Source organism: Otolemur garnettii, unplaced genomic scaffold, assembly GCF_000181295.1.
Source record: "Otolemur garnettii isolate 467f Iridium unplaced genomic scaffold, OtoGar3 scaffold00054, whole genome shotgun sequence".
NCBI classification, from domain to species: Eukaryota; Metazoa; Chordata; class Mammalia; order Primates; family Galagidae; genus Otolemur; species Otolemur garnettii.
The window spans coordinates 8,248,285-8,268,301 of NW_003852449.1; the positions used below are offsets into that span (position 1 = coordinate 8,248,285).

Here is a 20,017-nt window from a genome sequence, read left to right on the forward strand (position 1 = left end):
GTGTTCCGGTCTTACATCCTGGTCACCGGTCGCCGCCTGCTGTGCGAGTCCCAGCCCTTGAGCGCCTGGGCCGGTGCGGTCTCTCGTAGGTTTCTGGCTTTGACAGCGATTTCACCACTGCGCCCTCACTCTGTGTATTTGTTGCGTGTGTACTGCTTTTGTCAAAAGAGTAGAACACTGTTGCTGAAATTCTTGTCCATGGTAAGCGCGCTGAGTCTTTGTTCTAAAGTCACTGCTAGGAAGAAAATAGGACAGAACGATTACCAAGCCGAAAAATTGTGCGTTGGACACAGAACCCACAGGCCCATAGAAGCAATTGATTCTTCCAGCTTATGTTTTCTTCTTATTAAATTACAGTAGAAACTTCATAGCTGACCACCTCCTTGAGTTGACCTAGTTTTCATAGGCCGGTCTCACACAGGATGTACTGTAGGCCTGCTTCCTTATGTTGACCACCTCTGTGTGTTGACCAGTTTGTGCCATCCCCTTCGGTGGTTAACTTACAGAGGTTTCATTGTTTGCTGGTTGCAAACATTTTCTTTTCTTTTCTTTTTCTTTTTTTGAGACAGAGTCTCACTTTATTGCCCTGGGTAGCGAGCTGTGACGTCTCAGCTCATAGCAACCTCCAACTCCTGGGCTTAAGCGATTGAGTCTCTTGGCTCAGCCTCCCAAGTAGCAGGGACTACAGGCACCCGCCACAACGCCCGGCTATTTTTTTGTTGTAGTTTGGCCGGGGCCGGGTTTGAACCCACCACCCTCGGTATATGGGGCCGGCGCCCTACTCACGGAGCCACAGGCGCTGCCCTGGTTGCAAACATTTTCAGGTGTTAATAAAATTATTTAGAAAATGGAAGGCCTCTTGATGCTACTCTTCAAAGATAAGCACTGTTTACAATCTGTTGCACTTCCAGATGTTTTGCCTCTGCTTATTATTGGGGGGGGTGGTTTAATGAAAATGTAATTATGTGTTCTGTTCTGCTTCTTTTTTGTAATTTTATATTTGGGGGTGCATGTATATCTTTTTATAGAACTCAGTTGTGTGGGCGTAGTGGCATTTATTTTGTCCTTCATTGAGTGCTTCCTAATTTCCCCTCATTGCCGTGAACATCCTTGTGTAGTGCACAGTGGTAAAGATAACTTGGGCTTTGCGTTTGAGTAGACTTGTTTGGGTCTTGCTGTTCCTTACTTACCAGTAAGTGTGACCTTGGACAGGTTACTTAATCGCTTAATTTCGTTTTCTCCAAACCAGGAACAGTAACAGTACTTAACTCTTAAAAGATGCTGTAAAATTACATAGTGGCTGACATGGAGTAAATAGTAAATATTGACTATTATTATATTACTACATGTATTTGCCTTCCTATGTAGATGTTTCTGTATGGAAAAAAATTTAGAAGTGGAATTTTTGTGTCAATAGTATGCAGACCTATATTGTGAAATTAATCTTTACTGATGTGAAGAAGAAATCTCCCACTGTTTTAATTAGCGTCTCTTTATATATTAGTAAAATTGGATGTTGGCACATTTATTGGCCATTTGTATTGCTTCTATTAATTATTTTTTATGTCTTCTGACCATTTTCTGTGTTGATCGTTTTTTAAAATTTATTCATTAGGTCTCTTAACCTATTGTCATATGTGCTGCCTATTTTTTTTAAGGGCTTCCCTTGCCTATTACCTTAAAATTCTCTTATTTTCCCTATCTAGACCTCCCATTTTTGTTTTGCTTCTTTTTCCCCAAAATGCTGGGATTACAGGCATGAGCCACCACATCTGTCCATCCTCCCAGTTTTGATTAGTGTACTCAGTGATTTTTGACTTTTGACATTATAAAAATTATTAGACCCAGGTGCAGTGGCTCACACCTGTAATCCTAGCACTCTGGGAGGCAGAGGAGGGTGGATAGCTTGAGCTCATGAATTCAAGACCAGCCTGAGCAAAAGCAAGACACCACCACCTCTACTAAAAAAAAAAATAGAAAAACTGAGATAAGAGGATCACTTGAGCCTAAGACTTAGAGGTTGCTGTGAGCTATGATGCCACGGCACTCTACCCAGGGTGACAGCTTGAGACTGTCTCAAAATAATAAATAAATATTATTAGAAAAACCTCCCATGTCTTTTTAGCAAGAGAAGTAACAGTTACATTCAGGGCCACATACATGATAACAATTGCTTAGTAGTTCTTTGTTTACGTATAGAGTCATATGTTATGAGAAATGCATCCTCAGGTGATTATGTCATCAGCATCGCTGTGAGAACTTCAATATGCTTATACAAATCTAGATGGTAGCCTGTTGCTCAAACCTGCACAGCATATTACTGTACTGAATACTGTAGGCAGTTATAACAAAAGGTTAAGTATTTGTGTATTTATACATATCTAAATATAGAAAAGGTACAGTAAAAATACTTTAATACTATATTAAAATGTTATCATCTTATGGGCTCACTGTAATACACAGGGCTTGTTGGCCTCCATGTCATTATGCAGTGCATGATTGTTACATAAATGATGATAGCCAGCCCTTTCATACAGTGGTTTTCCCATTCCTGAGTCTTTATGTTGAATAAATAAAAATTTTTTTCTAAGTACATCAGCATTAGTCAGTTTTCAGAATAAGTTATACGAATCAGAATTTTCAAAAAACTTTAAGCAGTTAATGTAAATAAAGGCTTATCATATTAAAATTATATAGGGTGTCCCAAAAGTTGCCCATAAAATCGCCATGCATAGGGGAAGTTATAGTTAAATGTACCTTTATGTACAAAATATTCATTACAAAATTTTACAAAATATTATCTACATCTTGGCCACCTCTTTGCTACCTTATTTGTAGTTTTTACCTTCTATTTAGCATGTCCTTAGACCCTGACTTTGAGGAATTAAGATTGTATAAAGCTGAACATTCTTTGCTATTTTTCTCTGTAACTATCTATTCATTTTTGTTTTTGAGAGATAATACAGCTTTATTATTATTTAAAGTGAATGGCTAACGAATGTTATAACTCCCAGCACAGGATTCCTGGCATCTAGCATAATGATGAACATATAAATATATACATTAGTATCCCAAGATATCCTTCCTTGTCAGTTATTACTGAGAAATATTTTTTCTTTTCTGTTATAAATTATTAGATAAAATAGTACTTGATACATGAATTTTTTTTCCGAAACAGTCTCACTTTGTCACCCTTGGTAGAGTGCTGATGTCACAGCTCACAGCATCCTCAAATTCTTGGGCTCAAGCAATCCTCTTGCCTCCATTTTTCATGTTTAGTAGAGATGGGATCTCACTCTTGCTCAGGCTGGTCTCAAACTCATGAGCTCAAGCTATCCACTTGCCTTGGCCTCCCAGAGAGCTAGGATTATAGGTGTGAGCCACTGTGCCAGCCTATAAGTCATTGTTTTTTTTTTTATGTTCAGTCTCTATAGAGACTGTCAAATTGCCAATGCCATCTATATTGCAAATTATCACTGGGGTATTGGGAAAAGTTTTCAGTTAGTAATAGTCATACCTTGGATAAACTTCATTGGCTATGATAGTGCCATTGTACAGAGCTGTATGTGCATTTTTACCTTATTCTCACAGAAGTTACTCTAGGTAAAGATAGTTAATGTCTTTTGGCCTGACTGCATTAGTATTTTCTATTATAGGCTTTTTATGTTTATGATGTCAAAAAACTGATTGTAATAATTATAAATTCACTAATAAGAGATGCTACAAATCTAGAATAGTAAGTTCCAGGCTTATTGAGTTGCAATATTTTATCTACCAAGTTATTAACTGAATGCAACTCTGTGGTTGTCCACCTGGAATCTTAGTTTCTAGGTGTGGAAAATAAAATTAATACATGAGAAATAAGTTAAGTCTAAAACCATGTAAGCTCAAGTACATGATTTCTTCTAAAAAATTGCAAATAGCATTACATTTTTTAATAATTAGGATGAATTTTTTATTTGAGAGTTTTTCAATTAAGCCCTTTTATTTATTTATTTATTTTTTGAGACAGAGTCTCACTATGTCACCCTCAGTAGGGTGTGGTAGCATCATAGCTCACAGCAACCTCAAACTCTTGGGCTTAAACAATTCTCTTGCCTCAGCCTCCCAAGTAACTGGGACTATAGGTGCCTGCCACAATACCCGGCTAAACTAAGCCCTTTAATTTAAATGTTTTAGAGCAGAAAAATCAGGACTAGGGATTATATAAATAAACAAATAGACATTTTAGCTTTTATTAGAATAGATCCATTGCAGCTGCTGCCTTAAAATTTACTTGCATAAAGGGGAAAACAATATTTTGAAACTTAATTCTTTATAACACAGTGTAGTGCCTTATGCTGACATCATTTAGTTCCTTTTCATCCAAATATTAGGTTGGAACCTTTAAGACTTGAAGTTCAAGTAAATTTCAGAATCATATATTCAAAATTCAATACTTATCCCAGGCACAATGGCTAACCCTTGTAATCCCAGCACTTGGAAGGCTGAAGCAGGGAAAGAGTTCTAAATTGAGTATTCAAGACCAGCCTGGGCAATATGGTGAGAACCTACATCAGCAGCCCACAGGAACTGTATTAAAGGGCTGTGGTATAAAGGTTGAGAACCACTGCCCTATATCTACAGGAAAACTTTTTAAAAATTAGCTGGATGTGGCAGTGACCACCTGTAGGCTCAGCTACTTGGGAGACTAAGGTGAGAGAATCATCTGAGTCCAAAAGCTCAAGGTTACAGTGAGCTATGATTGGGGTGGGGGGCTGTCCTCCAGCCTGGGCAACTGTGAAACCCTCATTCTTAAAAAAAAATAAAATAAAATAAAATTCAATCCTTAGAACATTAGATTCATTATTTGATAAATGCTGCTTTTCTATAAAGATACAAAGACCAAACTTCATGTCTGCATGTTGAAGACAAAATTGCGTATTATTGTTGAAAAACAATAAAAATGAGACTTCAACCAAAAAATGAAAGGTTAGTCTGATTTGTAAATTATAGATTGTCAAGTGTTATTGTGAAGCAGTTAAACATTTTAATGAGTGTGATGTTGTCATGGAAAGCAAATAAACTTCAAACTTTTTATATAGCAAAGCATGATAAAGATTGATTTCATATTGAACTACAGGTGTCTCTGGTTCCCTGCTGAAGTTCTGTCCTGAAAACTGCTTAAGTCAATTTTCTCTTAGAGGAATTTTGTTGCTGCTGTGTTATGAAGATGATTGCAACACCTTTGAAACATCCAGGAATTCACCCGTCTGCAGAGATGTCTTCTCAGAGGAGAAATCTGTCCCTGGATGCAGTCTTTCTTGATAGCATTCCTTCAGGCACACTTACTCCTATAAAAGATTTGCTGAAATATCAGAACTCCTCTTTAAAATTGAATGACTTTAAAAAGAAGCAGTTCGTAGATATGACAGCTTTTAACAATAAAAATATATTTCAATCTACCATGCTAGTAGAGGCTACTACCTCCAACAAGTCTCTTGATATCAGTGCTATAAAGCCCAATAAGGATGGATTAAAAAATAAAGCAAACTATGAATCACCAGGAAAAATATTTCAAAGAATGAAAGAAAAAGTACTGTGTGACAAGCAAGAACAAGCATCAAGAAATAGTAGTTTATTAGAACCACAGAGAAATGAAAGTAATAAAATCTTCTTCACTCCTAACAAAGCTGAGAAAAAATTATTGCAGCATACCTACCTCTGTGAAGAAAAGGAAAACAACAATTCATTCCAATCATCTAACAGTTCATTGAAAGGTTAGTTTTGTTACATGTGGGCTAAAAGACTACAATGTCTTAAACGTTTAATGTGCCAAACACTTTTGTAAGTGCTGAGAATACAGCAGTGGACATAATGGACAAAAGTCCCTGCCCTTGTTTAGCTCATCTTTAATTTGGTGAGAAGACATAATTAAACATACTGGCTGTGAAGTTAGTGTGCCATGGAGTGAGTACACAGCTCCAGAAAAGGGATGAATAAGAGTGGGTCAGACGGGGCAGTGCCTGTGGCTCAAAGGAGTAGGGCGCTGACCCCATATGCCAGAGGTGGTGGGTTCAAACCCAGCCCCAGCCAAAAACTACCAAAAAAAGAAAAAAAGAGTGGATCAGATAATGTAGGACCTTAGAGGTAAGTGTAAGAGTTTTGACTTTTACTGTGAGCAAGATAATGAGCCACTGGTAGGTTTTGAGCAGAGGACTGACAAGGTCTGACTTAATTTTTTTTTTTTTTTGAGACAGTCTCACTTTGTCACCCTCAGTAGAGTGCTATGGCATCATAGCTCACAGCAACCCCAACTCTTGGGCACAAGCGATCCTCTTGCCCCAGCTTCCCAAGTAGATGGGACTACAAGCACCTGCCACACCCAGCTATTTTTAGAGAACAAGGTCTCTCACTTTTGCTCAGATTGGTCTCAACTCCTGAGCTCTGGCAATCCACCCTCCTCAGCCTCCCAGAATGCTAGGATTACAGATGTGATCTAATTTAAATTTAAAATGTCACTCTGGCTGCTGATTTGAAATAGAGTTTCTATAGTACTTGAGATGACAACTGGTGTTGGCTTGGTTCAGGTGGTGGTAGTGAAGAAAAAGTTGTTGGACTCTGGATATGTTTTGAAGGTAGAACTAATAGGATTTGCTCATAGACTGGGAGGAGAATGTAAGAGAAAGAGATAAAGGATAACTGTAGGGTATTTTTTGGTTTGGTTTGGTTTTTTTATTTTGGCCTGAGCAACTGGAAGGATAATTTAACTGAAATGGTGCAGAAAGAAGAAGGAATAGAACGGGGGCTCAGTTAAGGTACTTATCAGATTAATTTCAATACGTCTAGACTTTCTTTTTCTTTCTTTTTGCTTTAGAGACGGAGTCTTGCTCTGTCTCCCAAGCCGAAATGCAGTCAGTCATAGCTTACTGCTCTGCCCTAAGCTCTTGGGCTAAAGCATTTCTCCTGCCTCTGCATCCTGAGAGCTGGGAGTACAGGTGCGCACCACCCTGCCTGGCTAATTTTTTTTCTTTTTTTTTTAAGCAGAGATGGGGCATCTCACTGTGTTGCCCAGGCCGGTGCTGAATTCCTAGCCTCAAGCAATCCTTTCACCGTGGCTTCCCAAAAGTTCTGGGATTACCGGTGTTAAGCATATACCTGGCCTTGGAGAAATTTTTTAAAACTTCTTCCTCAGCATGATATGGGTATAGAGAATGAGGTGAAGGCATGAGAAGATATAAAGGACAAATTTAAATGTCATATGCTACAAAAAGTACAGTATATTAGTCGGTTCATTACTGAACCTCCCGTGTCTTTAAGAATTTAAAAAGATATCTTTTTCTTCTCAGTCACTAATACAATTCAACTTCTTTATTTTTAGAAAATAGAACCTCAGTCTCGGTCCAGGGTGTTCCTCTAGAATCAACAAATAATTTCCTTCTGGACAAACACGAGACTCAGTGCCCACAGGAAAACAAAGCACCACTGCACAATTTAACTTATGGTAAACTGTTCTGTGTTTTGTTTCTTAGTTTGTTACTTGAATGTATTGTTAGATGTTCTAGGTAATTATTTTCTCTATATGAGCAGCACACATTGACTGTGGACAAAAGCTTGAATTATAAAAGCTGGAGGCACTCAGAGAAAGATTGGACAGGGGGCTGGAGCATTCTCTTAATTTCATAAGTTCCTTCTATAAATTTAGTTTTGCTTTGTATTTTTTGCAGAACTTCCAATTCTAAACCAACAACAAGAACATTTTTCGGCTAAAGGAGCCTCAAACAAGACATTAACTAGAGCTCAGTTGGCTAAACAGATTCTTCATTCCAAAGAGAACATAATTGCAACCACTAAGTCCAAAAAGAGCATGTTTGTTTCAGAAAGCATTGATTCTGCCGATGAAAAATTCCAAAATACTAACGTTGAGACTCTCAGTCTCAGTTTTGTTCCCATTAAAAATGACAGTCAACTAATGGTTTCCAGTAGCAAGATGACAACAGAAATGTCTTCACAACAGGAAATTAAAGAAGGAAATGAAAAAACAGTATCCATAGAGAATAGTAGTCCAGGTTTCTTGGAAGATACATGTAAAATTGTACTGGCAACGCCAAGACTTCATATAAAAATACCTCGAAGGTCACAAAGAAATGTTTCAAAGCTTTCCCCTCCAGGTGTATTTCAAACTGCTACAAATGGAGTTAAAAAAAATAAGGTAGGAGATTTTTTAAGGTAAATATTTATTTCTATTTTTACTCCTGTTCTTCAACAACTTGAGCTCTCTGCTCCCTTGCTATCTTTTTCCTTAGCTAGTATTTGAGCCTGTGCTCTCATTGTTCACAGTAGCTTCATTTTCATGCTTTATGATTATTCCTCTAGCTACAGTGTGGCCTAGTAGAAGGAGCAGTGAGCTAAAGGAAGACCCACTTGTTGAGTCTTGTCTTGCTCTTTTACTAGTTATGTAGGCTCCACTAAGTTACTTATTCCCTTTGGGCATGAACACTGAACTTGTTCCTGTTCTGTTTTCTGATTCTTGGGGTACTGTTAGGAGAACGATTGAAATAGAAAGGAATTGTAGCATCTGAACATTTGAGAATTTTTCAATGTAAAGTGATCAGTAAAAGACTTCAGAACATTAAGTAATGTTATACATTAGAACATCTGTAAGTTGATGACCCATGGGACTGTAACAAACTGATCAACATATGGGTATGGTCAACTAAGGAACTGGCCTACTGTATTATGTATGTATTTTCATGCATATCTAGTGCAGGAAAATTAGGTCAGCTTAAGAAAGTGGTTGGTGTAGGGAGGTGGTCAGTTATAGAGGTTCTACTGAATTGGGATAAATTCTTTGAAGAAAGTAGAATGGAAATACAAGTTTAAAGGGAAAGATAAAATGTAAAATTTCTCATTGTTAAAGATTTGCCCATTAATTCTTAAATGGATGATTGATAATGGGTATCAAATTGTGATGGTATATAAATGCCATCTAAATTTTAAAGATAGTGTAACAGTTACAGTTTCATTTCTCAGTTTATTCACTGGAAATTGCATTATTTACAAATGCTTATACTTTTGATGAAAAGCTTTACCACAAGGTGACCAACTGTGGCCCACAGGCCATATGCTGCTTTTATGAGGACTTTTTTTATCTTTAACCTTTTTAGTTATTCAGTTTTCATTAGTGTTTGTGTGGCCCAGGACAACTCTTATTCTTCTAATAGCAACAGAGATAAAAAAAAATTAGAAGCCCCTGGCTTAGTTATTGACTTGAAAATATATGAGGTGTGTTGAACAAAAAAGTTTGAAGAGAACTGTTTCGAGACACCCCACAGTACTATTTCTACCATCCTCTTAGTTACCATGAGAAGTCCACGCTTCCAGGGACTCTTATCACTGTTTAGTTCTTTATGTCCCCTAATTTTTATGCAATTTTTCACTCATCCTCAATTCTCTAAACATTATGTCTTCTCGAACTCTAAGTAGGTTGTCAGTAATATGTTATATTCTTAATCGTCTATGAACATTTCTTAACTTTCTTCTAACTAAAATATGGCTTCTACAAACAACCCTCTGAATTGGTGGCTATTTTTTCTACCATACCCTACACTCCATTGGACTTAGAAACGATACAAGGTGTGTCTCTGTTTCTTACTCCTCATTGCTACTTCAGGCCATTTTTCCTATTTCTAAAGCATCTTTGAAGCACATGTCATAAAAGTTTACTACTCCCTGTCCCCTCTTGTAAGTCACCAATAAAATAACCTCCTAGTCATGACCTTGCATTCTTCTTGAAGTGTTTGATGCCTGTTAGCTTTTTCTCTGCTACTACTTCTGTCATTATCTCTGGTGACATCAGCATTCGTATGGATGATCCGTCCATTCTGCCTGCTACCTTCGTATTCAGTGACCTTTCTGCTGCCTTTATGCTCTTCCATCACCATACCCATTTCTTTTCATTACCAAATAATACATGCACCAAATTTCACTCTCTCACTGCCAACTTCTGTAGTTCAGATCATTTTGCCTCCTACTCCTCACCATCAACACTCTGACCCTACTAAGACAGCTTTCAGTCCATCAACTCTTTCGTGTTCTCATTTCCCTCTTTACCCCACTTAAATTCCATGGTTCATTATAACTACTGCAGGTTATAACTCTCAACCCTCTTCAGTTCCTTTCTTCCTCTGTCTTCTGCTGGCAACTTCTAGCCCTGGTTAAATTTAAGTGTTTTGCTGTATGCCTGTACCTGAGAGCTAATGGTTACTAGAGGAAAACACACAGCCATACTGACAGTTCTCATTTTTAATTGGACAGCAAACAGTGGGCTCTCAATATTGTTCCTTAGTCCTGGTACATTTCACTCGTTAATCCATTCTATGACTTTCTTCACTCCTTTCCTCTCCTAAAACTCCCAACCTTCTCCCTTGTGCTCATTCTCAGTTCACTGAGAACCTTATAATCCCTTCACCCAATCTCCCAGTCTGCCTGCTGCTATGTCCAGGTATTTAAATGCATGAACAATTTATGCTCCTTTTCAGGGCCTCTTCATTTCCTCTTCCCACCTAAAGGTAATTGCCCCTGCAATTTATCCCTTTAATATTCTCTTGATCATTCTTATTAACATATAAACATGCTGAAACATGGCCTACATTTTTAAAAATGTAAACAGAGGCCTACCTTTCCTTTATCATCTATCAACTTAAGCTATTATCTCAGTTTTTAATTTCCTTTTATAGGAAAACATCTTGAAGGAGGCATATATATTCACCGTTTTAATTCCTTCTCCCATTCCCTTTTGAAAGGTTCTATTTTGGATATCCATTACTCTATGAAAATCGCCCTTTCCAAGTTCACTGATCATCTCCGTATCACCAAATCCAGTAACTGATTTTTTGCTCCATATTCTTAGTCCCTCATGAGATTTTAACAAAATGACTCAAAACATCTTTGTAAAAAGGTGTTCTGCGTTTTCTGTTGGATTCCTGGACATCTCGTCCCTGATTTTCTGCTCCATCACTGAACATTCCTTCTCCGTCCTCTTTGTTGCTTCCTTTTCCTGTCCCCAGAATCAGTCCTGTAAATGTTGGAACTCCTTCAGATCAGTCCTAGAAATGGTTTTCTATCTACTCGCACTCTTATCCCTAGGGTTGTTGTTTTAAATTCCATCTCTATGTTGCCAGCTCCCAAGTATATATTTCTAGCTCAAAGTATTCTCTAAACTCCACACTCATGCATAATTATCTGTATGACTATTTTGTTGATATCTAATTGTCTATACAACTTTTCTATTTTTTTAATTTCAAAATATTAAGGAGGTACAATTGTTTTTGTTACATAAATGCTTTTCATAATCTTAAATTGAGGCTTTTACTGTATTCCTCAGCAGGCTACTGTTCATTGTACCCAGTCAGTAGGTTTTTACTCCCCGCTTCCTGATTTCCAGTCACCTTTGCATTTCCAACTTTTCTGTTGATACCTCAAATTTAAAATGTCTACAACAAAATTCTGATTTCTTCACCATAAACCTTATCCATCATTATCCTGTATTAATATATAGCAATACCATTTTCTCAGGTACTTAGGCAAAAATTTTAGATTCAATCTTGGACTCTTGGTTTTCTCATAATCCATATCCAAAACATGAAGAAATCTTGTTGGTTCTACTGTCCTGAATCTGACCACTTCTCACTCCTCAAATACTACCTTCTAGTCCAGGGATTACTGCGTAACCTAATGGTCTCCCTGCTTACAGATTTGCCTCTTGAATCTGTTTTCTAGACAGAACCTGAAGTCATTTTACTGTCCTGCTCAAAATCCTCCAGTAACTTCCCATCTACTAGAAAACACTAAGCCTCGCCATGGTTTAAAGGGCTTTACATAATTAATCCGGGAGATCTCCAACCCCACCTCTCATTCTTTCTCATTCCTTTCAAATTGCTGTGCCTTCCTTGCTACCTACTTAGGGTGTTGGTGCTTGTTCTCTCTGGAACAGTCTCGCAAACATACAGTTGTCTCATCCCTTACTTCATCAATTTTCTGTTCTAAGACCTTCCCTGACTATCTTACCTAAAAAGCACCCCCAATTATCTAATGACTTATGGTTTTTTTTTAATAGTAATTATCACCACCTGACATTTTAATATTTGACTGTTTGGATACTACTTGTCTACTTACTTCTACATACCCCCCCAAAACACACAAGAATACTTGTTCTAAGAAAGCATCCTTTTTGTTTCTCACTGAATCTTCACTGCCTAAAACAGTATCGTATTCAACAATATTTGTTGAATGAATAATGAATGAACATCTTGATACTTTATATAAGCGGTGTGGTACGCATTAGTATCTCCATCTGATTGATGCCTTCTTTAATGTATCTCAGGTAATTGTTATGTGATATAAACAATGATATCTTTGCACAGATGTTCATAAAAATTTTTCCATTAAAATGGGATTTTGTACCAAAGGAATTATCTGAACTATTCAGATGTTTCCTTTGAAATAGAGTTCTATTAAATGTAGGTTACCAGCAGTCACCATTATAGTTTATAGAAAATTGAAATGCAACTCTCAATCAACTTTACAAAAAAAATACTGTAATTTTTTAGGGACAGCAGTGATGGTATACACACAGCTGACTATTTTCTCCCTCCAAGTGATTGTATTCTTCGTAGGATGTGGTTTAACAGTTGCATTCCAATAGGGAGGTCAGAGACTAACTCTGCCAACAGTTTGTTTTTGCATGTTTTACTGTGCTGCTTAAACAGATGTGGAATCAGTTCCTGACCCCCACCCCCATTGGAATGCTACTATTTTAATGTACAACTTGGTATTTCATATGATTTTCCCCCATTGGTTGAGATTTGATATAATAGTATTTAAAAATAATTGCGTCTGGATTGTAGAAGAAGCTATGCGATACAGCCTAAATTTAGTGTTTCCCTTCATATACAAGACTATTTAAAAGGGAATGTGGTTCCTAGATAGCTCAGTACTGAGGAATCACTTGGATCACTGAGGTTTTCTCTTTCAATGTAATTTAATTCTGTAATACTTGTACTACAAGTAATAGGGAATGTGTTCTTTACTTTATGCTTGATTAGGTCATCCAGCTACAGGAATGGATGATTAAAATCATCAACGATGATACAGCTATATGTGTAGAAGGAAAACTGATGTGAGTATAACATTTCAATATTCTTTTAATAAAACTTAAGAAAATAATGTGTATGAGCGCTTAGAAGGTGATGCATGAAAGGAGGTAATAATTGAAGACAAAAAAGTAAAATGACCATGCAGGTCCTGGCCATGCTACTTGTTAGTAGCTTTCTTGTTTTTGCCTGTTTACTCAAGTTATTTTTAAAATAGTGACAGCTCAAATTTGTATAGTGTTTTATTATTTTCTGAGGCACTGTGGTGCTAAGAAGACTGGTATTATCTCCTTAATTACATATGATCAGTTAATATTTGCTACCTACATTTCCGTCCAGATTCTCACATGTAAATTGGGATGACCAAATATAAATTACTGAGCCAGAAAAGGAATAAAAATTATTTAAAATTCTGCCACCCAGCTACACATTAAGTAATCATTGGCACTTTCTGGTTCTCCCTAAAAAAGTGTGAGCATCATCAAGTAAGTGAGCTTTGTCTGAGTCCGCTGCTCTGTCAGCACCGTTGTCTAGTCTTCAAGACCAGTTTCTTAACGCTAATAAAACATTAAGATATCATTAAAGTACTTATATTTGAGGTATTTATATAATTTGAGTATATAAAATCCGCACTGTCTACGCTGTATCTGTCACTTTGCCCCCATTTCCTTAATGTACAAGAGGCAACGTGGATTGCTTTGTTGGAACCCACTGCTGCTCCTTACTGCGACTTCGTTTCTTCATCTGTGCCGTGTGGATAATTGTGTTTCCTGCCTTGTTAGTTGAGTTGAGGATTAAATGTAAGACTAGAGAATAGTGCTTTTAGAGTGTTATTTAAATTATTGTTATTATTTAATAAATAAAGCGAAATGAATGGAAAAGAAGTGATACTGTGTTAAACATGCGTTTGATCCTACTTGACCAAATTAAAGGAACTTAACTTCCTTATTTATTATACTCGTGATTAATATGTTTATTCATAATAGTTAACTGATGAGTAGGAGAATGCTCAACACTTACACAGTACAGCTTCATATTTTGCTCTATTTTATATATATGTTTAGCTTAATTTAAAGAAATATGGGCTCGGCGCCGGTGGCTCAAGCGGCTAAGGCGCCAGCCACATACACCTAAGGTGGCAGGTTCGAATCCCCAGCCCGGGCCCGCCAAACAACAATGATGGCTGCAACCAAAAAATAGCCGGGCGTTGTGGCGGGCGCCTGTAGTCCCAGCTACTTGGGAGGCGGAGGCAGGAGACTCGCTTGAGCCCAGGAGTTGGAGGTTGCTGTGAGCGTGATGCCATGGCACTCTACCCAGGGGGACAGCTTGTGGCTCCGTCTCAAAAAAAAAAAAAAGAAAAAGAGATATGAAGAATAGGTTGATACTATAGTTTGTTTTTTCCCAACTGGAACTTCTTGTTAGTAGTTTCCAAAATGAAAGATAAATACATTTGGCCGTCTAGTGAAGGTCAAAACAAAACAAAACATCAGGGCGGCTCCTGTGGCTCAGTGAGTAGGGCGCTGGCCCCATATACTGAGGGTGACAAGTTTGAACCTGGCCCCGGCCAAACTGTAACAAAAAATAGCCAGGTGTCATGATGGGCGCCCTAGTAGTCCTAGCTACTTAGGAGGCTGAGGCAAGAGAATCACCTAAGCCCAAGAGCTGGAGGTTGCTGTGAGCTGTGATTTCATAGCACTCTATTGAGGGCAAAGGAGTGAGATTCTGTCTCTCTAAAAAAAAAAAAATTAGATTAGGTGGTTTCAGTCTACATTTCTACACAGAGGTTAATAATAATGTAGACCCTAAGGGAGAGGTGCAGGGAAATCGTTCTTTGGAAGCTGAGTTAAGCTGGATTTGCAAGGTTTGCCAGCACCAGATAGTTAGAGAGGCCTCTTCTTCCTTGATAATAATACATTTTATAGTAGGGACATGGTTTGGCCACAGTACAGTTTCTTGGCACATACTCTGAGGCTCACAGTAGCCAAGCAGTTCTGAGTTCTGCGGTATTCTTTAGTCCCTCTATGTTTTGTAATTAGATTTATAATGTTGTTAGTGTGGCTGTAGCTAGAGTGCATATTACTGCTTTCTGTTATAACTTTGTATATACCTATATGTGCATTGTGACTACTGGTAAAATCGGAATATTTCAGCCTTATGAAAGTTTCTTTTTTCTTTTTTTGGCTAGAGACGTCACTAACATATATTGGCACAGCAATGTAATTGTAGAGCGGATTGAGCACAACAAAGTTAGGACTAAAACAGGCAACATTTATATGTTGAAAGGAATGATAGACCGGGTTTCCATGAAAGAAGCAGGTAAATGACTGTCATTAATTGATGAATTATTTTAATAAGGGAAGCAATTAACTATGATATTAACAATAATATATATTTTTTACCTTTTAATTAGGTTTTTTAAAATTAGGAATAAATGAAGCCTCCTAATTAAAGCAGAATTGATCACATTATATAAAATTTACAGAATTGATGATTTTTTCTGATTTAATCACTTGATGACAATTTAAATATGTTCAGTGACTTTTTTAAAATTAAAATTGAATGGGTGTAGTGGCCCATACCTATAATTGTAGCACTCTGAGAGGCTAAGGCAGCAGGATCACTTGCGTTTAGGAATTCCAGACCAGACTGAGCTACATAGTGAGACCCATCTCTACTAAAAGTAGAAAACATTAGCTGGCCATCACCTAGGCACCTATAGTCCCAGCTTCTCAGGAGGCTGAGGGAGGAGGATCATTTGATCCCAGGAGTTTGAGGTTGCTGTCAGCTATGATGACACCATGGCACTCTACCCAGGGTAGCGGAGTGAACTCTATCTCAAAAAAAAAAAAAAAAAATTGAGAAACAGAACTTTTATTTATAAGGAATTGCATTTATAAGTATATAATTTAAGTCCCTCATTCCTCTCTTTGTTGGACTCACCTGGCATCACCGCAGTCCTGGTATAATCTCATTTTCTGCCTATGCCTTGTACATAGCTCAAGGTAGCTGGGGAAAAATAGACTTTAAACTTGTCATTACTAGCAATAAATTATAATCCTTTAGTTGTCCCTTGGTGTTAGCTTGACATCCTACCATATTCCCTTAATCGTTCATTCTGGTCTCCCTCCTGATGACTGTTCCCACATTTTTTGAAATCTCCTCCTTGACCATCTCTCAGGTGAGATAGCAGGGGGCAGAGGATGCCCCTGAGCCCTGGGAAAAATCAGAAGAGGGTTTCTGCACCACATCCGCTTCCTCTCATCTGTTCCAGCGCTACTGTGGATGAACTGTCCGTGTTCCGTCTGAGTTGGCCTCCCCATTTTTATGCTAGCTCCCATTTTCCCTGTTTTACTCAAGGACATTGTTCCAGTAATTCTTCCTTCTCCTTAAAAGAACTCCCCCTTTTAACCACACTTCTCCTTTCAGCCACAGTTGCTCTCGTTTACAACAAAACCAGTCCACATGATCTGTCTGTACTTACTATTACATATCTAATTACTCTTGAATTCTCTTCCATTTCTTTAATCATGCCTTAACCCCCAATTCTTCTCCAAAACAACCCATATCAGAGTCACCAATGGCCTCTGTATTGCTAAATCCTGTATATACCTAGCAGAATTCATCACATTTACCTCCTTGAAATACTTTATTTGCTTTCTTGAATGCTGTATTCTAGTTTTCATGCTGACTCACTGCCTTACCTGTTCGGTCTTAATTTCTTTATGTATTTTTCTCCTTTTCACCTTTAAATAATGAGGTAGCTAGGGGTTTTTTCTAGACTCAGCACTGTCCTGATTCTTTTTAGTCTCTAAAAAGAATAATGACAAACATCAATTTAACATCCCAAACCGAGACCTCTCCTCTAAGTACTCAACTCATTTTCCATGTGCCCATATGACATCTCCACTAGGATATCTGTAGGCATCTCAAACTTACTATGTCTAAAACCTTCTTTTCTCCCTTAAATTTACATAGCCTATAGTTTTTCCCATCTTTCCATGCATCTAGTGGTGACCAAAACTCTGAGAGGCATCCTTAAATCCTTAGTTTCTCTCATATCCACATATAGCATGTCAGTACATCCTATTGGTGCGTCTCCAAGGTATCTTAAACTTGGACCTCAATAAGACAGACTCTACCTAACGACAGCAAACTTTGTAACCTAATTCTGTGTGCCCTCAAATTAACATGAAACAACAATAAACAATAAGAACAAAAAAACTTGGACTCTGCTATATCACTGTGGTCCAGACTTCCCTCACCTTTTGTCTGGATGGTTATAGTGGGTTCTGAACTGGTCTCGCTCTTTCTTCTCTTGCTTTTCTGCAAACTCTTTTCAAAATACCAGCTCTACAGTCCTACTAATAAAGTAAGTCAGATTCTGTCGCTCTTCTTAGAATCTTTCCGTAGCTTTCTGTCTTGCCCAAATTAAATAGCCAGATCCATAAAATGACCCCAAGACCTTATATTAATTTTCCATGCTCCCCACTGCCTCTGTTACCAATCTGAGTAGCCTCCTGATACTAACTCCTCCTTGTCCTACTTCCACTACATGAATGTCCCCATTGTTTCACAAACTGACAAAATACACTCGTTTTAGCGTTTTGCCTTCTAGTCCCTCTGCTTCTAACCCTATATTGCCACATGGCTCACCCTCATGTCTTTCAGGACTTTGTGAAATGTCTCTAACTCAGTGAGGACTTCCCTGACTGTCCTTTTAAAGTTGCCGTCCACTCTTCTCCCCCATGAACATACTGGTATCCTTGTCCGTTTCCCCTGCATCACTATCTAACAAGCAAGACATTTGACCTATGGGTTAGTTTTCTCTGTCACATCAGAAGGCGCATTCCATGAGGGCAGGGATTCCATCTGCCTTGTTAACTGTTGAATCTGGGTATCTATAGCAATGCCTGGGACATAGTATGTATAAGCAATAAGTACGTATTTCATGAATTAATGAATTAATGATGTCTCTTTAAAATTCTAAGCTTTTAAATAATTTTTTTGTTCATCCTTAAATAGGATATCCAAATTATCTTATAAGGAAATTTATGTTTGGATTTCCAGAAAATTGGAAAGAGCACATTGATAATTTTCTAGAACAATTAAGGTAGGGTGTTATTTTAACAGTTTTAAAAGTTAACTTTATTGAGGTATAATTCACATTTAATAAAATGTACCTATTTTAGGTATTAAATTGTATATACTCATGTAGCCAATGTAACATGGTTTGAGTTTGGGGGAGGTGGTTTGGGTTTTTTTGGAATGCCAATTTGAAGTCATCTTTGATCTTTGAAGAATTTTAGAAGAAAATATACTTTCCTAGAATTTCTGTTATTATGAGTAAATCTATAAGGAAAATAAAACTTTTGACATATTTCAAGGAGTTATTCTCAATTCCCTTCCCTTCAAAATAGAGTTAAATAGTCTGAAGTCCTTGGTCCTTTTGTTTTTTATTTGTTCCTTCAGTAGTTATTGAGTGTCAGCTCCTTACTGTAGTAGTCACTATGGTTGACACTGAGAAAACAAAGAAGAACGTGATTGATGCTTGCTCCTAAGGCGCTCATAGGGGATACGGAGTTTAAGGTTAATCAAAGTGCAGTGTAATACGGGACTTGTAACAGGGACTACCAGTTTTTTTCTGTGAAGGACTGACAGTATTCTATTCTTATGGGCATGTTGCTTCGATTGCATCTCTTCAACTTTGTGTTTCGTAGCAGAAAAGCAGCCATAGATAGTGTGTAAATGAGCATGGCTGTGTTTCAGAAAACTTACTTACAAAAACAGGCAACTGGCAGTTGTCCCCTAGTTTCCTAATAGCAAATTAAGTAGGAATTGTAAGAGCATAGAGTAGGAAGTAGTTAGGAGGTTTTGTTTGAGTCCATTGACTTAAGACATTATACTTGAGTTCTTTGTGGGGTAGGATGTGGAAGAAATGAAGGATTAAAAATGTAACTTTAAAGGTACTCTTTGCTGAGCAGAAAGAGCTTTACTTGAGGAGGTTTTCTTTGTTTATTTGTGGTGGGGTTTGTTTGTTTGTTTCATCATTTGTTTGTTTTTTGAGAACCAATATGAAAGGGTTCTAATTATTTTTAGAGCTGATGCAAAGAACAGAAAAAAAAGGCCAGCCAAAAACAGAAAACTGGAAGATGTGTCTCTAATATACAAAAATCAAAGAAAAATAATGCAAAAACAAACAGATGTTCTCCAAAAGGCCATCACCACTTATGACCTTGATAGCGATGACTTGGGTATGTTTGATATTTATTTCTACTGATAGAGTGGTAAATTCTTACATGAGCTCTACAAAGTTTATTGTTTATAATATATATAGTATTGTGTTTTTTGACCTATACCATCCTAAGATTCATGTTCTTTCCCTACTAAATGGGAAGTAACCTTAGTGAAGTGCTCATGGTCAGCATTTAGCTTACTTCATTAAGTGTCACCTGTCCATTAATCAGAATACCAAAGAACACTGATAAATATATCAGTGGAAAATGATTGTTCTTTTATTTTCCTAGACTCAGGGTATTTAGGGTGCCAGCCTACCCCAAACCTATAGTAAAGACTCATGTAAGGGTATCCATAAAATTCGTGTGCAATTTAAAATATTGTCTATTTAGGCTCGGCGCCCATAGCACAGTAGTTAAGGTGCCGGTCACATGCACCGAAGCTGCCGGGTCCCAGGCCAGCTGTACAACAATGATAACTGCAACAACAAAATAAAATAGTGTTGTGGAGGGTATATGTAGTGCCAGCCACTAGAGAGGCTGAGGCAGGAGAATCACTTAAACCCAGGAGTTTGAAGTTGCTGTGAGCTGTGACACCACGGCACTCTACCAAGGGCAACATAATGAGACTCTGTCTCAAAAAAAAAAAAA

At 37.6% G+C, this 20,017-nt stretch overlaps 1 protein-coding gene and 1 non-coding gene across 2 annotated transcripts in view; one reads left to right on the forward strand and one right to left on the reverse strand.

Moving 5' to 3' along the window:
• Positions 1 to 3,425: 3,425 nt before the first annotated feature.
• On the reverse strand, positions 3,426 to 3,562 carry LOC111726152. Its single transcript, XR_002774001.1, has one exon. It is a non-coding gene; the product is annotated as a U4 spliceosomal RNA (small nuclear RNA).
• Positions 3,563 to 5,101: 1,539 nt separating this feature from the next.
• MIS18BP1 (MIS18 binding protein 1) overlaps positions 5,102 to 20,017 on the forward strand; it is a 39,256-nt gene continuing 24,340 nt past the window's right edge. The window contains exons 1-7 of the mRNA XM_023514516.1: positions 5,102 to 5,759; positions 7,361 to 7,483; positions 7,707 to 8,191; positions 13,086 to 13,159; positions 15,319 to 15,449; positions 18,156 to 18,243; positions 19,230 to 19,384. Coding sequence (XP_023370284.1) covers positions 5,207 to 5,759; positions 7,361 to 7,483; positions 7,707 to 8,191; positions 13,086 to 13,159; positions 15,319 to 15,449; positions 18,156 to 18,243; positions 19,230 to 19,384 — 1,609 coding nt within the window. The 5' untranslated portion in view covers positions 5,102 to 5,206. The remainder of the gene's footprint in view (positions 5,760 to 7,360; positions 7,484 to 7,706; positions 8,192 to 13,085; positions 13,160 to 15,318; positions 15,450 to 18,155; positions 18,244 to 19,229; positions 19,385 to 20,017) is intronic.